Genomic DNA, 21934 nt, shown 5'->3' on the forward strand with positions numbered 1-21934 from the left:
AACCAATAAATAGATAAATAACTGGTTGTATGCATCAACAAGTATAATATAATCCTTCCAACTGGGAAAGAATGAGTCTTTCTACCTAATAATTATTAGTGTTTCTCATCTAAGACCTCCCATACTTCACCTGTACTGTCCACACATGTATGGTTACTTGATGTTGTAAGTAGATGTTTCAAAAGTATGAGTTAAACATTGAAATTCAGTAGGCTGCATACTGTTCAAAGCAAAATATGTTGACTCACATATATACTATCTAGATATAAACCTACAAGTATGCCACTGAAATTTATATTATCCACAAAACATAGTGAAGTATACAGCAAAAAACAAATTTTATTCTAAAAATCAACCAGAAAAAGTGCTTTTATCTCACACTGGGGACTTCATCAGAGTGCAACTAAAACAAAGTAATCACTATTTAAAGAGGCTTCCACTAGGTATTTCAGAAAGAAAATGACTTGATTATTAATGAAGCACACCCCTTCTTTTTTAGTCAGGTCACAAAATTCCCCTTATCATTAATATCATGACTACTTGTTTGCCTGTTTCTTTTTCAAAAGTTATCATTCATATCATTACTGCCTGTTTGCCCTGTTTCTTTTTCACAAGCTATCATTAATATCATTCCTGCATGTTTCTTTTTCACAAGTTATCATTAATATCATTGCAGCCTGCTTCTGTTTCACAAGCTATCATTAATATAATTACTGCCTGTTTCTTTTTCAGAAGTTATCAATATCATTGCTGCCTGTTTCTTTTTCACAAGCTATCATTAATATCATTACTGCCTGTTTCTTTTTCACAAGTTATCATTAATATCACTACTGCCTGTTTATTTCTCACAAGCTATCATTCATATCATTACTGCCTGTTTCTTTTTCACAAGCTATCATTAATATCATTATTTCCTGTTTCTTTTTCACAAGCTATCATGAATATCATTGCTGTCTGTTTCTTTTTCACAAACTATCATTAATATCATTGCTGCCTGTTTCTTTTTCACAAGCTATCATTAATATCATTCCTGCCTATTTTTTTCAAAAGCTATCATTAATATCATTGCAGCCTGTTTCTTTTTCACAAGCTATCATTAATATCATTATTTCCTGTTTCTTTTTCACAAGTTATCATTAATATCATTGCTGCCTGTTTCTTTTTCTCAAGCTATCATTAATATCATTGCTGTCTGTTTCTTTTTCACAAACTATCATTAATATCATTGCTGCCTGTTTCTTTTTCACAAGCTATCATTAATATCATTACTGCCTGTTTCTTTTTCACAAGTTATCATTAATATCATTCCTGCCTATTTTTTTCACAAGCTATCATTAATATCATTGCTGCCTGTTTCTTTTTCACAAACTATCATTAATATCATTATTTCCTGTTTCTTTTTCACAAGTTATCATTAATATCATTGCTGTCTGTTTCTTTTTCACAAGCTATCATTAATATCATTGCTATTTCTTTCTTTTTCACAAGCTATTATTAATATCATGACCGCCTGTTTGACTATTTCTTTTTCACACGTTATCATTAATATCACTACTGCCTGTTTGCCTGTTTCTTTTTCACAAGTTATCATTAATATCACTACTGTCTGTTTCTTTTTCACAAGCTATCATTAATATCATTGCTGCCTGTTTCTTTTTCACAAGCTATCATTAATATCATCGCTGCCTGTTTCTTTTTCACAAGTTATCATTAATATCATTGCTGCCTGTTTCTTTTTCACAAGCTATCATTAATATCATCGCTGCCTGTTTCTTTTTCACAAGTTATCATTAATATCATTGCTGCCTGTTTCTTTTTCACAAGTTATCATTAATATCACTACTGCTTGTTTGCCTGTTTCTTTTTCACAAGTTATCATTACTATCATTACTGCCTGCTTCTTTTTCACAAGTTATCATTAATATCATTACTGCCTGTTTCTTTTTCACAAGCTATCATTAATATCATTGCTGCCTGTTTCTTTTTCACCAGCTATCATTAATATTGTTGCCTGTTTCTTTTTCAAAAACTATCATTAATATCACTACTGCCTGCTTGCCTATTTCTTTTTCACAGGCTATCATTAATATCAATACTGCCTGTTTGCCTGCTTCTTTTTCATAAGTTATCATTAATGTCACTACTGCCTCTTTGCCTGTTTCTTTTTCACAAGTTGTCATTAATATCATTGCTGCCTGTATCTTTTTCACAAGCTATCATTAATATCATTGCTGCCTGTTTCTTTTTCACAAGTTATCATTAATATCATTGCTGCCTGTTTCTTTTTCACAAGCTGTCATTAATATCATGACCACCTGTTTCTTTTTCAAAAGTTAGCATTAATATCATTGCTGCCTGTTTCTTTTTCACAAGTTATCATTAATATCATTACTGCCTTTTTCTTTTTCACAAGTTATCATTAATATAATTACTGCCTGTTTATTTTTCACAAGCTATCATTAATATAATTGCTGCCTGTTTCTTTTTCACAAGTTATCATTAATATCATTACTGCCTTTTTCTTTTTCACAAGTTATCATTGATATAATTACTGCCTGTTTATTTTTCACAAGCTATCATTAATATAATTGCTGCCTGTTTCTTTTTCACACGCTATCATTAATATCATTGTTGCCTGTTTCCTTTTCACAAGTTATCATTAATATCACTACCTGTTTTCCTGTTTTTTTTCACAAGTTATCATTATTATCATGACTGCCTGTTTGCCTGTTTCTTTTTCACAAGCTGTCATTAATATCATTACTGCCGGTTTCTTTTTCACAAGTTATCATTAATATCATTGCAGCCTGCTTCTGTTTCACAAGCTATCATTAATATAATTACTGCCTGTTTCTTTTTCACAAGCTATCATTAATATCATGACCGCCTGTTTGCCTGTTTCTTTTTCACAAGTTATCATTAATATCATTACTGCCTGTTTCTTTTTCACAAGTTATCATTAATATCATTACTGCCTGTTTCTTTTTCACAAGCTATCATTAATATCATGGGACCGCCTGTTTGCCTGTTTCTTTTTCACAAGTTATCATTAATATCATTACTGCCTGTTTCTTTTTCACAAGTTATCATTAATATCATTACTGCCTGTTTCTTTTTCACATGTTATCATTAATATTACTACCTGTTTTCCTGTTTTTTTTTCACAAGTTATCATTACTATCATTGATGCCCGTTTCTTTTTTACAGGCTATCAAAATCATTACTGCCTGTTTCTTTTTCACAAGTATTTAGCTTCACCTGTCAAAAGTATTCATTTGCTTGTTTCCATTAGGGTGATCGCACATCTTCAGTTACAATACATTTAAAAATGTAATTCCTACAGTACATCTAATGATTAAATAAAGCATTTGTTTCGTCACATAATTTTATAGCATGCATATGTTCATAAATACGTTTGGATAACTTTCTTGAAAGCCTTCCAGTATAAGCCACAGGGACATAGTGTACTGCAAGTAGCATAAATCACATTGGTGGCATGACATGTATAAATTCCTGAGATCTTCATAGAATCTTCCCTTACTATAAGCATCTGACCTCCAGTCTTAATGCGGATGCACTAATTTCAATTACCTCACATTCTCATTTTTAACCTACTGACTTGGGTCCCAGGGTTTATCAACAGGACAATGATGACATATATATGGCTATAAAAACTGTAAACTCTTAGGATGCAATTAGCATCAAAAAGATTGTACATGAAAATTAGAGCATAATGAAGGGTTTTCCTAGCACTTTGAAAGCATTAGGGGGCAGCCTTATTTTTGTGCACAAAAAGGGAGGAACTCTTAATGAACTGCTAAAACAAACTCTGTAGCCCAGATCAGAAGGATAAATTGAGAATGTGTGAAAATTACAATCTATTATTTCTATTTAATATACTATGTAAATCGAGTTTTATTTATTGAACTGTAGGCTTGAAGGGCTTTATTTACTGTATCCCTAATACCCCATTCAGTCAGAGAGGGACAGATCCTAATGGCTCCACTAATACACTGTAATTAACAAGATGCTGAGGAATCATATCTCCAAACACAAATGCCGGAAACATCACAAATATGAAGAATCAAACTGTAAGTGGTTTTGGTAGGAGGACAAGCCATCCTGCACCCCAATGTGTCCCCACACTCCAAGTGTGTGCGTGTGTGTGTGTGTGTCTATAATTTTATATATATATATATATATATATATATATATATATATATATATATATATACATATGGATCTACTTCATTACATTGACTTACCATAATGTCAACTTTCATAAAAGCAACACCACAGTGTCGAATCTTTAAAATCATGAACTCCCAGAACATTGTATTTTCTCACAGGGAAAATTACCACTTGACCACCACCATTAAAATTACAAACTTAAGCAAATTGAACCTACCAAAGTGGGAGGCTTTGCCCCCACATCCACGTAACTAAATATACCAACTTCAAGATCACACTACAGTGGAGAAAAGGGCAAAGTTCGCCAAGGTAGCCAAGTGGAAACTTTCCTGGTGAGAAAATATGATGTTCCGGGAGTTTGCGATTTTAAGGATTTGACACTGTGGTCTCGTTTTTATGAAAGTTGACGTATGGTAAGTCGACGTAATGGGATCCATAAAAAAATATATATATATATATATATATATATATATATATATATATATATATAGATATAGATATATATATATATATATATATATATATATATGTATATTTATTTATGTCTCCCTATTGAAATGTAATCACTTGAAATGCCAGGTGTCTGCAAGACAAAAAAAGTATCAAAAACCTGAAGAAGAGCAAATCTCAAAAATTGGTCTTGTCCTTAAAACTTCTTTTTGCAGACGACACCCCCCGAAGATCATCATGCCTCAGAAAAAAGGGAATACTCTGAGAAATGGCATCTAGGACTTAGTAAATGTAAATCTGTTCTTGCAACCATTCAGTCTCTGCATTGGTCCTAGCATTTCATTTGGTTACCTATATGGATATGCATATTTATATATATATATATATATATATATATATATATATATATATGCATACAGTGGCTATAAAAAGTGTACACACCCCTGTTAAAATGGCAGGTTTTTGTGATATAAAAATGAGACCACAATAAATCATTTCAAAACTTTTCCCACCTTTAATGCGACCTATAACCTGTACAATTTAATTGAAAAACAAATCTGTTAGGGGAAAAATATAAAAAATAAAAAAATATACAATAAGCTGGTTGCATAAGTGTGCACACCCTTAAACTAATACTTTGTTGAAGCACCTTTTGATTTAATTACAGCATTCAGTGTTCTTGGGTAGGAGTCTATCAGCATGGCACATTTTGACTTGGCAATATTTGCCCACTCTTCCTTGCAAAAGCACTCCAAATCTGTCAGATTGCAAGGGCATCTCTTGTGCAAAGTCCTCTTCAGGTCACCCCACAGATTTTCTATTGGATTAAGGTCTGGGCTCTGGCTGGGCCATTACAAACCTAATTTTCTTCTAATGAGGCCAGTCTTTTGTTGATTTGGATGTATGCTTGGGGGTCATTGTCATGTTGAAAGGTGAAATTCCTCTTCATCTTCAGCTTTCAAGCGCATGCCTGAAGGTTTTAGGCCAAAAGTGACTGGTATTTGGAATTGTTCATAACTCCCACCACCTTGACTAAAGTCCCAGTTCCAGATGAAGAAAAGCAACCCCAAATCATGATACTGTCCCACCATGCTTCACCTTGGGAATGGTGTTCTTTTGGTGATGCGAAGTGTTGTTTTTGCACCAAACATACCTTTTGGAATTGTGGCCAAAACGTTTAACCTTAGTCTCATCAGACCATAACACATTTTCCCATATGCTTTTATGAGACTTGATGTATTGTTTTGCAAATTTTAGCTGGGCCTGGATGTTTTTCTGTATAAGAAAAGGCTTCTGTCTTGCAACCCTACCCCATCAGCCAAACATATGGAGAATACAAGAGATTGTTGTCACTTGTAGTACATGACCAGTACTTGCCAGAAATTTCTGCAGCTCCTTCAGTGTTGCTGTAGGTCTCTTGGCTGCCTCCCTGACCAGTTTTTATCTTGTCTTTTCATCAATTTTGGAGGGGTGTCCAGTTCTTTGCAATGTCACTGTTGTACCATATTTTCTCCACTTTTTGATGACTGCCTTCACTATGTTCCATGGTATTTCCAATGCTGTGGACATTTTTTTTGTTCCCTTCTCCTGACCGATACCTTTCAGTAATGAGATCCCTTTGATGCTTTGTAAGCTCTCTGCGAACCATGACTTTTGCTATAGCAGGCAACTGAGTAAATGTCAAGAAAATCCTACTAGGACAGCTGAACTTTATTTGGGGTTAATCAGAGTCTCTTTCATTGATAGCAAGTATGTATCCAAGAAGACTGAATGTTGTAATTAAAGCAAAAGGTGTTTCAACAAAGTATTAGTTTAAGGGTGTGCACACTTATGCAACCAGCTTATTGTATGTTTTTTTTCTTTTTTTATATTTTTCCCCTAACAGATTTGTTTGTATTTCAATTGAATTGTACAGGTTATATGTCACATTAAAGGTGTGAAAAGTTTTGAAATTATTTATTGTGGTCTCATTTTTTATATCACAAAACTTGGCATTTTAACAGGGGTGTGTACACTATATGGATACCTCTTCGGAGTAAGGAATCACTTCTGCTGCACACATAGAAACTACACTGGCCATCATTTCCTGTAGAAAACCGTTATTCACACTTTTGTACTTTGGCATCTTGTGACTTGAGGACTTGATGCTCAGGGGTTTTAGTCAAAGCAAACTATAATGTAGCTGATCCTAATATAGTAGACTTAAAGTACTACTGATGTAAAAAAAAAAAAACAACAATTAGGTCAATTTCTACTTAATTTTATTTTGTTTATTGCTAAATACTGCTTTTTAGAACGATTTACTATACCAGCAATTTGTGTGAATATACAAATTATTTCACCTAAAGAGTTCATTCAGAGGAAAATCAGTAGGAATTTTCTTACTGTTCTGGGACAAATTCCTGTTTTCATGCAAACTACTACCAATAATAAATATTGAAAATAAGAAATGCAGCATTGGTAAGAAATACTGTCCAAACTGGCATTCAATATTATTTCCTACCAGTTAAATCCTGCCAAATATTTTTAGTTTGATGGTCCACATGATACAGCGATGTTGCAGTCTTCCTTAGTTTTTAGAGATACAGTCAATGCATTATTATAGATTTATTTAGAATCACACAATTTGTCATTTTAACATGAATTTCTCATAGGCTTCCTTTTTGTTGCAACTTTATTTTCAGAATCTGCTATTCTTACTAACATTACAGAAGGCAGGACAATGCCAAAATGATTGTTTTGACTAATTAAAATGTGGATACGTATAAAAAGCACGAAATAACATATTTTGAAAATGTATAGAACATACATATCAGTTGTGCCTCTACCTCCTTTATTAGAACATTTGACACACTTTATGATTTTATATAAAAATGGTACCTTAAATCCCTTGTTCTTAGCAAAACTGAGAATAAGGTCTCGCCTCTCTCGGACTGTGTTGGTAGCATCAAAAACCTGTAAGCACATAAACAAACACAATTTACATGCATGCAATATAAAATATGCTTTGTGCAGTGTGCTTTGTGCACAGTTACATAAAACCTTAATTATTTCAAGTAGGCAAAATACTCTGGAAGATAATATTAAGTTTTTTAATTGTTTACATAATATAGGCTTAGATGTGAAGTTGAAGGGTCAAGGTCAAGAATCTAGGTAAAGACAATGGTGGCTGATGATATTAGTAGAAAAGCAGGAAGTTGAAGGGAAAAAAAAGAAAAGTGGTATACAAAATGAAAATGGAAAAATAAGCCTCACATGTTTTTTTTTTTTTGTGTGTGTATATGTGTGCGTATGTGTTTATGTGTACGTGTGTGTATGAGAGTGTGTCTTACCTTGTCTCTTGCTCTCTCCGTCTCTCTCTGACCTGCACTTAGCAAGGAAGAGGCTGTACCTAATAAGCAGCACCTATTAAGATTATTCGGTACTTACGTATTATTGCAACCAGATTTCCGAAGTTCCATAATTTGTAAAGTTTATGCCAAACAATGTCTGTTAACCTAAGAAGGGGTGTGTCAGCTGTTAAGTACTAGTCTGTCAGATTGTTTTTCACATAGGAAGAGGAGTAATGGTAAAATTCCAATTCCCTGGTAGCCTCCTTGCCCAACCTATACACATGACTGCTGCTTCTCAGTCGTCCTTAATGTTACAAGTCATAAAAGTCAGCATGTTCCTGACAAGACAAGCGGCCCATTTCAAAGCCTTTGCCGTGGCCACACCGTAATCTGCGTTTGTTACATTTCATACATATTTCACTGAATTAGTCAGCATTTACAGGACCTCTTGTTAGTAGTGTAACTACCTGTTGGAAGTCAGCAAGTTCAGCTGTGCACAATTATTTCTGTGTGATGCGCGATAAGGTTTAACACCCCTCGCACATAACTCCTGCTGGGAAGAAAGGCAGCACTCCTTGAGGGATCAGTGCCCCGTCAATTACTATTCCTTACAGGCAGGTTTGCTTTTGGTAATTACTGCCCATGAAAATTTAGTGTGTATATTCCTGAGTAAGTTTCCCTTTGCTAACAGTATAATCAGGAATGCAGGATTTGTACAGCAGTGTGCCACTGTGGAGTTCACAGAACAAATGAAGCATGCCACCCAGGAGTACTAAATGTCACCGTTATTCCTCTTCCTGCCTCATTCCCACAGTGACAGACTAATATGTGCTAGTTTACAGAACCCTTTTCAGCTTAAGATACCTGTTTCTGCACAAACCTAATTAATTATGGCACTTCAGACACTTTGGAAATCTGGTAGCAATAGTGCGTAAGTACCGATTATTCCATTTTAAATGTCCAGTAATGCCTTACTCCATCCATGTACACTAAAGGCAGGGTGTAATATGTGTGCATGTCAAGAAAACTCATTTGTGGGTTTGTCTTTCAGTATAAATCACAAATAAATGCCAATAATTTGTTTTCTTTTACTACCTCTGTAGAGTCCCAGGAGTTAATGATGAAGCTTCTTTATCATAAAAAAGTATGTTCTACATAGCTATACTATTGTATTTATTTATTTACTTACTGTTTCTTATCATGGAAACATTCACTAACTGCAGCTCATTTTCAAGATGGGCTGAAAAAAAAAGCTCCACTTCCAAATATACAAGCAGGTTAAAATATGATACATTAAATAGGTTTATACATATAAAGAAAAAATCATGGTTATATATATTATACAATATATAAAATAAAAGCAACAAAATAATGAAATTCAGCCATGACAGGAGTATTGAATGCTGCATACAATTTAATGTCCAAGTTTAGCACTTTTTTCTTTCCATGTACCAAACTTCATTAGAACTTAAAAATGTCATTAAAACAAGCCATTTTAAAATAGTGAAGTTGTGACATCACAAATCACATGTCCGTATTTAAAAAAGTGAATATTAATGTATATATATATATATATATATATATATATATATATATATATATATATATATACCAATCAATGCATGCAAAAAACTCCACAAAAATATATTTAAGACATTAAGTTAAAATATGTCTTAAAAACACATACCTTAAACTTCTCAAAACATTAAGAATATATTAATTCTTAAACCTTCAAATTTAAGTTTAAGGTATGTGTTTTATTATGTTTATTTTAAGGTATTTATTTTAGATTAATGTCTCAAGTATTGTAAAATATATTTTTGTGGTGTTTTTGCATGTATTTATCTGTATCTGTATATAGATATTTATGGTTATTTAGGAACATGTGATTTGTAATGTCACAATTTCACTATTTTAAATTGGTTTGTCTTAATAACATTTTTAAGTTCTGATGAAGTCTGGTACATGGAAAGAAGAAAGTCTTAAACTTGGACATTAAATTGTGTGCGACACTGAATACTGCTGGCGTAGCTGAAGTTCATTATTTCAGTATTGAAAGGAGATTGTAGAGACTTGCTAAGAAGAAGTAATTGATAACTCGGTAAGGATAATGCGTGGTGGTAACTGAGCTGATTTAAGGAAAAGTGATATGAAATAAAGGAGAAGAGACATAACGGGCTTACGTCAAGGGTGTTTTGTAAAGGAGAGCAGAAAGGTGCAGAGCTGGTAGTGCAGGTAGAAAGGAGCAATGTAATAAAATAGCAGAGTGAAGTATGAAGGGCAAAAAGAGAAAGGGAATATGGTAGACAGGCACAGGGAAATAGTACGAAGGTAGTACAGCTAAGAAATACATCTAATATTGGTGCCTTGTAGTCATACAAATCTGGGAAATAAAAAAATGGCACACTAAAACAGTAAATACCTCTCAGTATTGTCAGGTTCCCATCGTGCTCACCATTTATGATGTTAATACAAGTAAAATGGTCATCAACAACTTAGTGTTGCTGGCTTATGATGGTCCATCTTTAATCGTCTATAAAGCAGAATCTCTGGTAAATGGCTCTAGCTTGAGTAAACTATTGTTGATATGATGCTTAACCCAGGAAAGTTAATAGTACACTACCACTGGGCTGCCACTACCTGCAACTAACAGTTTCATAGTGACTAGTTGAAATGTTAATAGATTCAGGGAACCAAAGGACTTCTGTCAGATTCATATGTTCACAAATGAAATTATTATAGTACAACATTGTTAACATTTTAGGCATTGAATTTTGTGCTCGGAACATTTCTATATAAGAAGCTGTTGTGATATGTTAATTTTACCTAAACCATAGCTTTAGTTTAACTTGAATACAGCCCCATAATTACTAGTTCTCCATTTATGGAAAGATTCCATTTCTTCCTACCACTGGCCACACAGTTTGAGGAGTTCTCACTGAGGTTTTGAAAGTGACTACCTTGTAGGTTGGCACAGTCAATGGAAATTATGTGATTAGATACTGTTACAGAGTGAATTAAGACTGTTTCTAATTGGACCTTTTGTGTCATACAGTGGGAATCTTAAAACTCTGCAGGAGTTCATCTGCAATATTGGAAGAGGCATTCTGTACATGCTCGCAATAGAAATTGAATGACATTGGAAATACAACACTTAAGTATCAAGATGGCAGTTATCCTCTTGGTCAGGTTGAATAATTATACCATGATGATTATGAATGGATAAAACATTTACTGAACTATAGAATTAAACAGCATCAGAATGGCAGGCTAATTATAACACTAAAATTCAAAGATGGAAATGTGCAAAACCACCCTACAGGATATAAATGCTGTTTTATCATAATTCTTTCTATAATGTATATTGCACAACAGACATTAGTATGGAACAGAGTTTTCTGCACATTATTTATTTAAGACCCCCACCCGCACTACAAGCAGCTGTGTTATTATGTACAGCTGATGCAGAAAAATTAATGAGTATCACAGTGATGTAATTAAGGAAAACTATGAGTCAAAACAGCATACCAGTACTTGGAGGTATATGACTAATACATTGGGAGGCCATACATTTATTGTTTGAAGCTTTTACTGAGGCATTTGATAAGGGAGCATTCCCAAAAGTGTTTTCATAGACAAGTATTACTTTGATCACCAAATCACACATGTACCCTATGACGGCAGTTAGCTATTGTCCAGGGTCAATGTAAAATGTCATGCCAAGATGATTCCTTTTGTAGTGTCTTTAGATGAAATGGGATTCATCAAATCCAATCCAATCACACTTATTATCAAGCACAAGCCAACATTTAAGACAATGAATTAATACAATAGTAAAGTTAAAAAATGTAAAGTAAAATAAAGAACAGTAAATTTGTATAAAATGTTTAGTAGCGCTATGATTAATAAGTATTATAATGAAATTCATATCAATACAGAAATTAACTGTAATTTAAATATCAAATAAATAGTATATTACACTGCATTATTTTATTTATTTATTTATTTTTTTTACATTTGTTGGCAGGGATAGTCTAACTAGATTAAAAGCCCATTTTCAGTGGAGGCCCGGGGAAAAAAGCTCCAAGAGAACAATTTTTTACAAAACATAGTTTTAAGGACAGACTTTTGACATACAATTTCCATAGAAGAGACTTTGACATACATATTAACTAACAGATAGGATACATTCTTTCTCTACAATATAATATTACATTTTAGAAGCTATTTCTAAGTTTAGGATTCCTGTGATAGATTTACTATCAGAATAAAAGCAGAGAGACGTAAAATAAGGCTACAAGAGAACAGATGATGCTCGCTATAGTTGAGAAGGATAACAAATTGATTTACTATATGTCTTTGCCTGGTTTTAGTTGAGAAGGATAACAAATTGATTTACAAAATGTCTTCTCTTGGTTTTCATTGCTTATGGAAAGCACAACATTGCTGGGGTAAATTTCTATAACTCCTGGAGAGATGAGATGAGCAGTTGATTAACAGTCCTTAGTGGGTACAGTACTATGATTGCTTGGCTTAGCAGAGTTACTTAAGTTAGGTGAAGCTTTCTAATGAGACATTAGCCAGGGGGGGATACAGGAGCACAGTCGATTATTCAAAAAGTGAGTTTTAACAAGTTTCTTGAACTGTGATGGGGAGTTGTTGTCAGTTATGTGGGCAGAAAGGGAGTTCCAGGATTTTGCTATACAGTGGCTGTAGACAGATTTAGCAGCTTAATTTTTATATTTGGTTACTTTGAGGAGGTTTTGTGTTCTAGGCCTCAAGAGCCTGGCAGTTGTATAGGGTTGCAAAAGATTTTGTAGGGCTGGGGTGTTTTCAGAGTTATGTATTATTTTGTGGGCTAGTGATAGTTGATTGAGTTGAAGTAATAGTGGTAGTTCTAGCCAACTAAGGTTTTTTAGGCATTCACAGTGATTTGGCTATCTTATTATAATAACTATCAAGTTTGTTTAGGTCAGATTTGCAGAGATTTGTAAGCACGGGGAGGCATAAAGTAGGGTGGATAGTAGGTAAGTCCTTGCTACTGTAGTTTTGGAGTGGTCAGTGAGGAATTTTTTATTGTGATACAGTAGGCCAAGGTTTTTATGTACTTTTTTATGGTTATAGAAATATGTAGGTCAAATCTAAGGTGATTATCTATTTCAACCCTTAAGAGTTTGGTATGATTTGTGGGGGTGATTGTGGTCTTGTTAAAGGAGGAGATGAAGAAAGAATCAGTGGGAGGTGTGGTTCTGTGGGAGCTAAAGAGTACTAGCTTTGTTTTACTTGGGTTCAGAATGAGCCTTTGGTTTGTAATCCAAATTTCTGCCAGGGAAAAGCATTGTGTTAGAGAGTGAAGGATGTCAACTGATTTGGCTGCACATATTATGGTGGTATCATCTGCATATTGCACTATTGAGGCTTTAGGAATACTGTTTGGGAGCTGATTGGTGAAGAGGGTAAAAAGAAGTGGCCCCATGATGGGGCTTTGGGGTATTCCTAGGGAGACTGGTAGGGAGGGGGAGAGCTGGTTTTGCCACATAACAGCTTGTTTCCTTCCCTCTAGGTAGTTTTTGAACCAGGAGATGGCAGGGGTGGTAAAGTTTAGAGTTGCTAGTGAAAGAAGGAGTTTATTGTGGTTAACCATATTGAATGCTTTGGACAAGTCAAGGAAGGTGGCAGATGCAAGGAGTCCATTGTTTCTGTAAGTATTGACAATGTTGGTGAATTCTGTTAGTGTGGTGGTGGTGTTATGGAAGGGTCTAAAGCCATGTTGTTGTGTTGCTATTAGATTATTTTCTAGGAGATATTTCATTAGTTGCTTGTGTATTACCCTCTCTAAAATTTTAGATAAAGGGGGTAGTATGGCTATAGGGTGGTAGTTATTGAGTTCCAGGGAGGTTCCCCCTTTATGTAGAGGGATGATATGTGATATTTTCCATAGCTTGGGTACTATACACTAGGAGATGGCTCTGTTAATTAGGATAGAGACAGGATATGATATGGCTTCTGCAGCCAGGTGGAGGTATTCAACGGGTAATTTATCTGCAGCTAGAGACGTTGGTTTGAGCTTGCAGAGTAGTTTTTCAATGGATTTGGTTGGTTCTGGGTGGAAGCTGAACTTGGGGCAATTGTTAGTTGGGGTGGGGGTGGATTTGCAGGGGTGGGGATGTTGTCATAGGGTTGGTTGTTTGCACGGGTCTGGATGGTTTCTGTAAGTACTTATTAAATTGAGGGGATGTCTTCTTGGTTGTTATCTATTTTTGGGGTTGGGGTAGTTGTTTTACCTGGATGAAGAATAGAGTTAATTGCTGCCCATTTGTGTGGGTTGTTCCTGTGCTTATCCTGTAACTTTTGGTAGTAAGATGTTTTGTCTGTTTTGGTGAGTTTTTTTGGCTTTGTTATGTAGTAGTTCAACATATATTTGTTTGTTCAACTGGGATTTAATTTTGAGGTAGTTGGTCCAGGCCTTGTTTTTTTTTTTTTTTTGAGGAGGGATTTTGTGTCTGGGGTTAACCAGGGGGCATATTAACTTTTAATTCTTGTTGTTTTGGAGGGGGCATGATGGTTAAGGGTGTTTAAGAAGGTAGTATTGAAATATAGTACAGCTTCATCAAGAGGTCGGTTTTTAGGGGGGGGGTCTAGTTGCACATTTTTAGGTCATTTATAAAGTTGGAGTGGTTAAAGTGTTTTTTGTTTCTAATTAGGCACATAATATTTGGGTCAGTTGTGGTGATTTTGATCTGAGTAAGAATGTGGCTTGGTGGTCACTCATGGTGTCTGGTAGACACCCTGCTAGGGATATCAGTGATGGGTGGGATACGAGTATCCAATCTAGAGTGGATTGGTGTTTGGTTCTCTTGTCTGTTCTTGTGGGGGAAGTGATGAGTTGGGTTAGGCCATGTAGGTTAATATGGGAGAGTGGGTTATGACTGGAACAATTTTGCCAGTCAGTATTAAGGTCTCCTAATACTATGCTTTCCTGAGGGAGGGAGTTAGCTATCCATTCTAGGAGTTTTTCTGTAATGGGGATATTGTTGCCTGGAGGGGTGCAGCATCCTATGATGTTGATGTGTTTACTATCATTAAGTTTTAGTTTTGTTAGCATGAGTTCAACTTTATCGAGTTCTGCAGTTATGTCTACTTTCTCAAGGATGAGGTGAGATTTATACACTATAGCAACACCCCATCTTTTTCACCTATTCTATCACTACAAATTATATTGTAACCTGGTGGAGTGATTTCATTGTTGTGGTTGCCTGGTTTAAGCCAAGTGTCTGTTAGTATGACTATCTCAGGTTGATAAAAATAGTTTAGTATACTTCTGACATTTAAATTTAAAATGAGGAGCATGGATTTGTCTCGGTGGAGTAGGGTATCATTCAGGTTGAGGGTTGCGACTCCTAGATTTTGTGAGCCTGAATTTGGATGTATATCACCGCTAATGAGTTGGGGTCTGAGGTAATAATAGACTTTGAGTAGTTTGTTTAGGGTCTTAAAGTTCTTTATAGTTGTTTGGGACTGATAGTGTGATGGCTGTAATCCATGTGCATAGTGGTGAATAAAGAAGGTTTGGTAGTGATATGGGACTAATTGAGTAAAGGGGTGTGTTGTGACAATCTTAGTGGAAGTAGTTTTTCTTGGTATGTGGATAAAATTAAGTTGTTTTTGGTGGTTGGTGATAGAAGTTAGCAGTGGGAGGGTGGATACACCTAGGAGCAATAGTAAGAGGTGTATGTATGTGGGTTTGGGTAGTTTGGGCATGGTTTGGTTGGGTTTGGTCATGAGTGAGAGATCTGCTTGGGATGGGGTGGGTGTGGTGGATGATGAGAGGTGTTGTTTGTGATTGTAAGGTAGTTAGATGGAAGACTGTGCTTTACAGGATATGGAATAGTGGAAGAGAAGGAAATGGGTACAGGGGTGGGGTAGATTCAGTGATTGGTGGTTAGCATGAGGGGAGTGGCTAAGTTTAGTTGAAATGTAGCACTAGTGGGGCTGGGTAGGAATAGGGGGCAGGGAGGGGAGCGGAGTGAGCCTGAGTGCAGCGAGCACAGCAGGGCTAACACTAACTCCAGTTATATCCCTGGGCTTGTTTCTTTTCTTTGTACACCAAATGTATCTTTTCACTTGTTTCTGTTTACACCAAATGTATCTTTTTGGCTGTATTTTACTAGTTTAATTTCACTCCAGATGTATCTTTGTGGTTGTATTTTACTGGTTTAGTTTTACACCAAATTTATGGGCTATTTTTAAGCTATAGATTGTCCCCTTGCAGAGATTAATGAAGTGCTGCAGGATATATTTTATGGGCTATGTGCAGGGGAGCCAGATGAAATTACTGTGTGCAGGGTAGATTTGTAGGTTAAAGAGGTAAGATCCTTGGGGAAAATCTAGCTAGGTTACACAATATGGAGGGAGCCTAGAGGTGCCTTTAGACTCAGGACAGCATGAAACGGTACATAGGTGTGTTAAGGTACTAGTACATGTTATGGTATTAACCTTATCCAAATTGCAGGTTGGACTTCAAAGACTTGTAGCAGGTAATGTTTTTCAGGGTAACATCCTTTCAGTCAGGAGTGTCTTATACTTGGGTAGTTTGAGGGGGACTACCTAGAAAGAAAACATTTATTATTAGAAATACCTTATCAGCACTAATAACTAGCCACCAGTCAAGCAGGCATAACACTGTCACTTAAACTATGTAATGTATGGCAATACAGGAGCTCCATACAGCTATGAAGCACAGTATATGCTTTTTAGTTACATAAATGGTCAAAATAATATAATATAAAATAATCATTCCAATACAAATTTTAAGGGATTTTGTCAACAGTTCAGCAGATGGAATGAGATGAGGCTGACAGAGCAGATGATTAAAGTATAGAGCAAGAAAGAGGAAAGAATTACACCATGATTGCTCCAAATGGAACTTTAGAATTATTAATAATAGTTTGCTGCGGTAGCGTTGTCACTTCACAGTAAGACGCTGTCCAGTTTGATTCTCAGCTAGAGCATCTTCTGTGTGGAGACATGCGTGAATGGGCGTACCTTCGTTGAAGGTTGTGCATCAGGCCTGGCAAGCCGGTACGTAAAAATCAACTGCCAATCATTAGCGGACCGGAGTTTCACTGTGGCGACCCCTAACCGGGAAAAGCCGAAAGACACAAACAGTTTGTCAGCCAAACAAAAGGATTCAAACATCTGATAAGGTGAAAATGAGTACTTAGTGTCACCATTGCAGATTGTATAGGAAAGGAGATCTATGGGAGTAATGATTACTTCATTTTAATAGATGAGCTGCCACATTCTGTACCATCTGAAGAAGACATCCATACTGTATCTTTGTAAAGAGAGCTGCAATAATCTAGATCTGTAGAGATTATAGCATATATTATCATAGATATTCCCTCTTTTTAAACTAATTAAGATGATAAAGGGAAGGTTTAACCACAGTTTTCAGTGCCAGCTTTTGGTCTAAAACTACATCCAGGGAACAAATGGAAGATAAAAAAATTAAGAATGTTACCACTATAGGTAATATTTGTCAAAAAGCTGAAGACACTGAAGACCATATACTCATCCCAGGTAAGCAATAAATATAACACTGGAGCAGCACCAGAAGCAGCCAAGGGTCTGATGCGTAGTGGTTAAAACATTGATAAAAAGAAAAAAAAGTCACATATGTGCTGGTCCTCATCCTAGAGTGGGCTCTTCATTTACTGGCAGAGGCCTTCACTGAAGTGTGTGATGCATTCCTGGAAATACTTTCATACATAATCATTATTCTGATTCACATACCAGGCAAAACCATCTCATGGGAGGGCCACTTACTAGCATCCAAGAGCCTTCTCCTGTTTAGAAGCAAAGAAGACATCTAACAAAAAACAAACACAGTCTTTAAGCAAATAACCTTTTTAATGTTCTTTTCATCACATGGACTGCATCATACAAATATTTAAACTGATATCAACCAGTAAAAAACTTTAATTAATCAATCAACTAAGTTATTTCCTTTAAAAAAACATAGTTCAGATACTTAAAAATCTGGTAATATACATAAAACATAAAGAACATATAAACATGTTTAAAACTGCTAAAAATTGACTTTCAACCTTCTATCTTTTAGAAAGCATGTAATATTAATAGTCTCATACAGACTTGGAAATTCATCAGCTTTAAGAAAAAATTGCCATTTTGTTTCCTTTTTGCCCAGTGAATTCTTATAATGTGTGCCAGAAGATCTTCTTGCAACTGTTCTAACACATAAAACATAAACTTTTTGTAATGTTCACATACTATAGAATGCTTGTATAGTGCATTCTTTGTGTCCTTAGATTTTATGGCATAAAGATGTTCCCGCATTCTTTTATTTAGTATTCTACAGCTTATCCCAATGTAGAAGGCATTACACCCAGAACATAAACTAATGTATACTACCTCCTTGGAACTGCTATTATATCTGTTGTTTGCATAGAACATTTTATTTAAATGTGGTAACATAATATAAGATCCTTCATGAATGTATCTATAAATTTTGCATACAAGATTTTTTTAAGTATTTGAACTGTGTTTTTTAAAAATAACGCAGTTGGTTGATTAATTAATTAATTAAAAATTGTTATTGGTTGATATCAGTTTAAATATTTGTATGGTTGGTACTATAATTATTTCTGATGAAGTCCATGTGATGAAAAATGCATTAAAACGTTTATTCACTTAAAGAATGTATTAGTCTCCAGTACTTTTGTTTTCAGTTCAGTGGTTTTAGTTTTTTATAAGACATCTAACAACTTGAGTTGTGGGTTTTTTTTTTCATTCTGGCAGAATACAGCTTCTGTATCAAATTCATAAGATGGATAACCATTGTATGTTCTAGCACACAATTTGCAATATTAACAAAAGCCAAATTTTCTCTTTCTAGATGATGAGATTGGTCAGACTGGCTGTTTTTCTTGTTGGAACTCTGATTATTAAAATCAAATATGGTGCTGGGATTACAGAACCAGATAAAGAAAAAATGGAAATGTTTTACTTTTAGCAGGCAACTGTGCCATGATCACTACAGATGCACAGGGAGCTTGCATTCCTTTTTCCGTATTAACAGCAACTTAGCAAGATTGGCAAGATGTCATGGTTAAAATATTATGCAGGATAATGTTCAAGTTGCCACTATAAACTACATACTGACACACTGAAAATCAGCATGTTGAACAGCAAATCATGGAACTGACATGACCAGAACAAAAATAAATAAATAAAATGTCTGAAAGAAATCTCTGAAAAATCAAAACTTGTTTTATCAATGTTTGTGCTTCCGGCACCTTTATACTAATTCTGAGGTCACTGGATATCAGAAAGAATGGACAATCTCCCACTTCAGTGGTTTCTGTGTATGGGGAAACATGAAAATGCACACAGATATACACAAATATACGCACATACATAGGATCAAAACTAAATCTCAGATTACGGAATCTCGAGACTCTGAATACCTAAGACCAGAATCTTGAGAGTCCGCAATCTCGAAAGTAAAAAAAAAATAAATGTAAAAAAAGAAAAGATTTAGACAGGTGTATGCAGGGGGCAAACCCCCCTACACCCCCCCCACACCCCCTGCACTTAAATATACCAACTCCAAGATCGCAGTACAGTGGAACAAACGGCAACATTTCTGTTCCACTCTGCACGGCACTATTTTTCTGTTCATTCCACTGTGGTGCGATCTCGGAGTTGGTATATTTAAGTGCCCTCTGCATATGCTTTCAGAAATGTTTTTTTTTTTGTTTGTTTTTGATATTACGGAATCTTGAGATTCTGGTCTTCGGGATTCAGAATCTCGAGATTCTGTAATTCAAGATTTAGTAGTGATCCCAAATATATATATAGACACTGGGGATGCACAAGCCAGTGCATTTCTTTGTGCCAATCCCAAGCCCGGATAAATGGGGAGGGTTGCGTCAGTAAGGGCATCCAGCATAAAATTTTGCCAAATCATACATGCAGACAACAGTTCAGATATACATACTGGATCGGTCGAGGCCCGGGTTAACAACGACTGCCACCAGTACTGTTGGCCAACAGGGCGCTGGCGGAAATTGGGCTACTGTTGGCCAAAGGAGGAGAAGAGGGGGAAGGCATGCCCGAAGGCAGGTAAAGGCTAGGACTGTGATAGTGAGGGTCGGAACTTTGAATGCTGGCAGTATGACTGGTATAGGGAGAGAGCTAGCTGATATGATGGACCGAAGGAAGGTTGGTATATTGTGTGTGCAAGAGACCAGATGGAAGGGGAGCAAGGCTAGGTGTATCGGAGACAGATTCAAATTGTTTTAACATGGTGTGGATGGAAGGAGAAATGGCGTTGGCATTATCCTGAAGGAACAGTATGCTAAGAGTGTTTTGGAGGTGAAAAGAGTGTCGGATAGACTGATGTTTATGAAGCTGGAAATTGATGGTGTAACGATGAATGTTGTTAGTGCATATGCTCCACAAGCTGGGTGTGCGATGGATGAGAGAGAAAAATTTTGGAGTGAGTTGGATGAAGTGGTGATGACTGTACCCAAGGGTGAGAGACTGGTGATGTGAGCAGATTTCAATGGGCATGTTGGTGAAGGGAACAGAGGGGATGAGGAAGTGATGGGTAGGTATGGTGTTAAGCAAAGGAATGCAGAAGGTCAGATGGTAGTGGATTTTGCGAAAAGGATGTACATGGCTTTGATGAATAAGTATTTTAACAAGAGGGAAGAGCATAAGGTGACATACAAAAGTGGAGGAAGATGCACACAGGTAGATTATATCTTATGTAGAAGGGCCAGTCTGAAGGAGATTGGAGACTGTAAAGTAGCGGCAGGGGAAAGTGTAGTTAGGCAGCATAGGATGGTGTTTTTTAGGATGACATTGGTGATCAAGAAGAGGAGGATGAGTGTGAGGGCAGCAGCAAGGATCAAATGGTGGAAATTGAAAAAGGGTAATTGTGAGGTGGAGTTCAGGGAAGAGTTAAGACAGGCACTGGGTGGCAGTGAAGAGTTACAAAATACCTGGGTAACTACAGCAGAGCTAGTAAGAGAGATGGCTAGAAAGGTGCTTGGTGTGACACTTGGAAAGAGGAAGGAGGACAAGGAGACCTGGTGGTAGAATGAAGAAGTACAGGATAGTATACAGAGAAAGAGGTTGGCGAAGAAGTGGGATTGTCAGAGAGATGAAGAAAGTAGACAAGAGTATAAGGAGATGAGGTGCATGGCAAAGAGAGAGGTGGCAAAGGCTAAGGATTAGGCATATGAAGAGTTGTATAAAAGGTTGGACACTAAGGAGGGAGAAAAGGACCTGTACCGATTGGCTAGACAGAGGGACCAAGCTAGTAAAGATGTGCAGCAGGTAAGGGTGATAAAGGATAATGAGGGAAACGTACTGACAAGTGAGGAGAGTGTGTTGAGCAGATGGAAAGAGTACTTTGAGGGGCTGATGAATGAAGAGAATGAGAGGGAGAGAAGGTTGGATGATGTGCGGATAGTGAATCATGAAGTACAGTAGATTAGCAAGGAGGAAGTAAGGATAGCTACAGAGAGGATGAAGAACAGAAAGGCTGTTGGTCCACATGACATACCTGTGGAAGCATGGAGGTGTTTAGGTGAAATGGCAGTGGAGTTTTTAACTAGATTATTTAATGAAATCTTGGAAAGTGAGAGGATGCCTGAGGAATGGAGAAAAAGTGTTTTGGTATCGATTTTTAAGAATAAGGGTGATGTGCAGAGCTGTAGTAACTACAGAGGGATTAAACTGATCAGTCACAGCATGAAGTTATGGAAAGGAGTAGTGGAAGCTAGGTTAAGAAGGGAGGTGATGATTAGTGATCAGCAGTATAGTTTCATGCCAGGAAAGAGCACTACAGATGTGATGTTTGCTCTGAGAGTGTTGATGGAGAAGTACAGAGAAGGTCAGAAGGAGTTGCATTGTGTCTTTGTGGATTT

General features: G+C 36.1%; 1 protein-coding gene across 2 annotated transcripts in view; it reads right to left on the reverse strand.

Annotated features, from left to right (window-relative positions):
• The window catches only part of PFKFB1 (6-phosphofructo-2-kinase/fructose-2,6-biphosphatase 1), a 507147-nt gene that overhangs the window by 275227 nt on the left and 209986 nt on the right, over window positions 1–21934 (reverse strand). For both annotated transcript variants that reach the window (XM_044089060.1, XM_044089061.1), the window contains exon 5: window positions 7522–7596. In XM_044089060.1, coding sequence (XP_043944995.1) covers window positions 7522–7596 — 75 coding nt within the window. The remainder of the gene's footprint in view (window positions 1–7521; window positions 7597–21934) is intronic.

This window comes from Protopterus annectens, chromosome 12.part0, assembly GCF_019279795.1.
Source record: "Protopterus annectens isolate FY-2018-M chromosome 12.part0, PAN1.0, whole genome shotgun sequence".
Taxonomy (NCBI): domain Eukaryota; kingdom Metazoa; phylum Chordata; order Ceratodontiformes; family Protopteridae; genus Protopterus; species Protopterus annectens.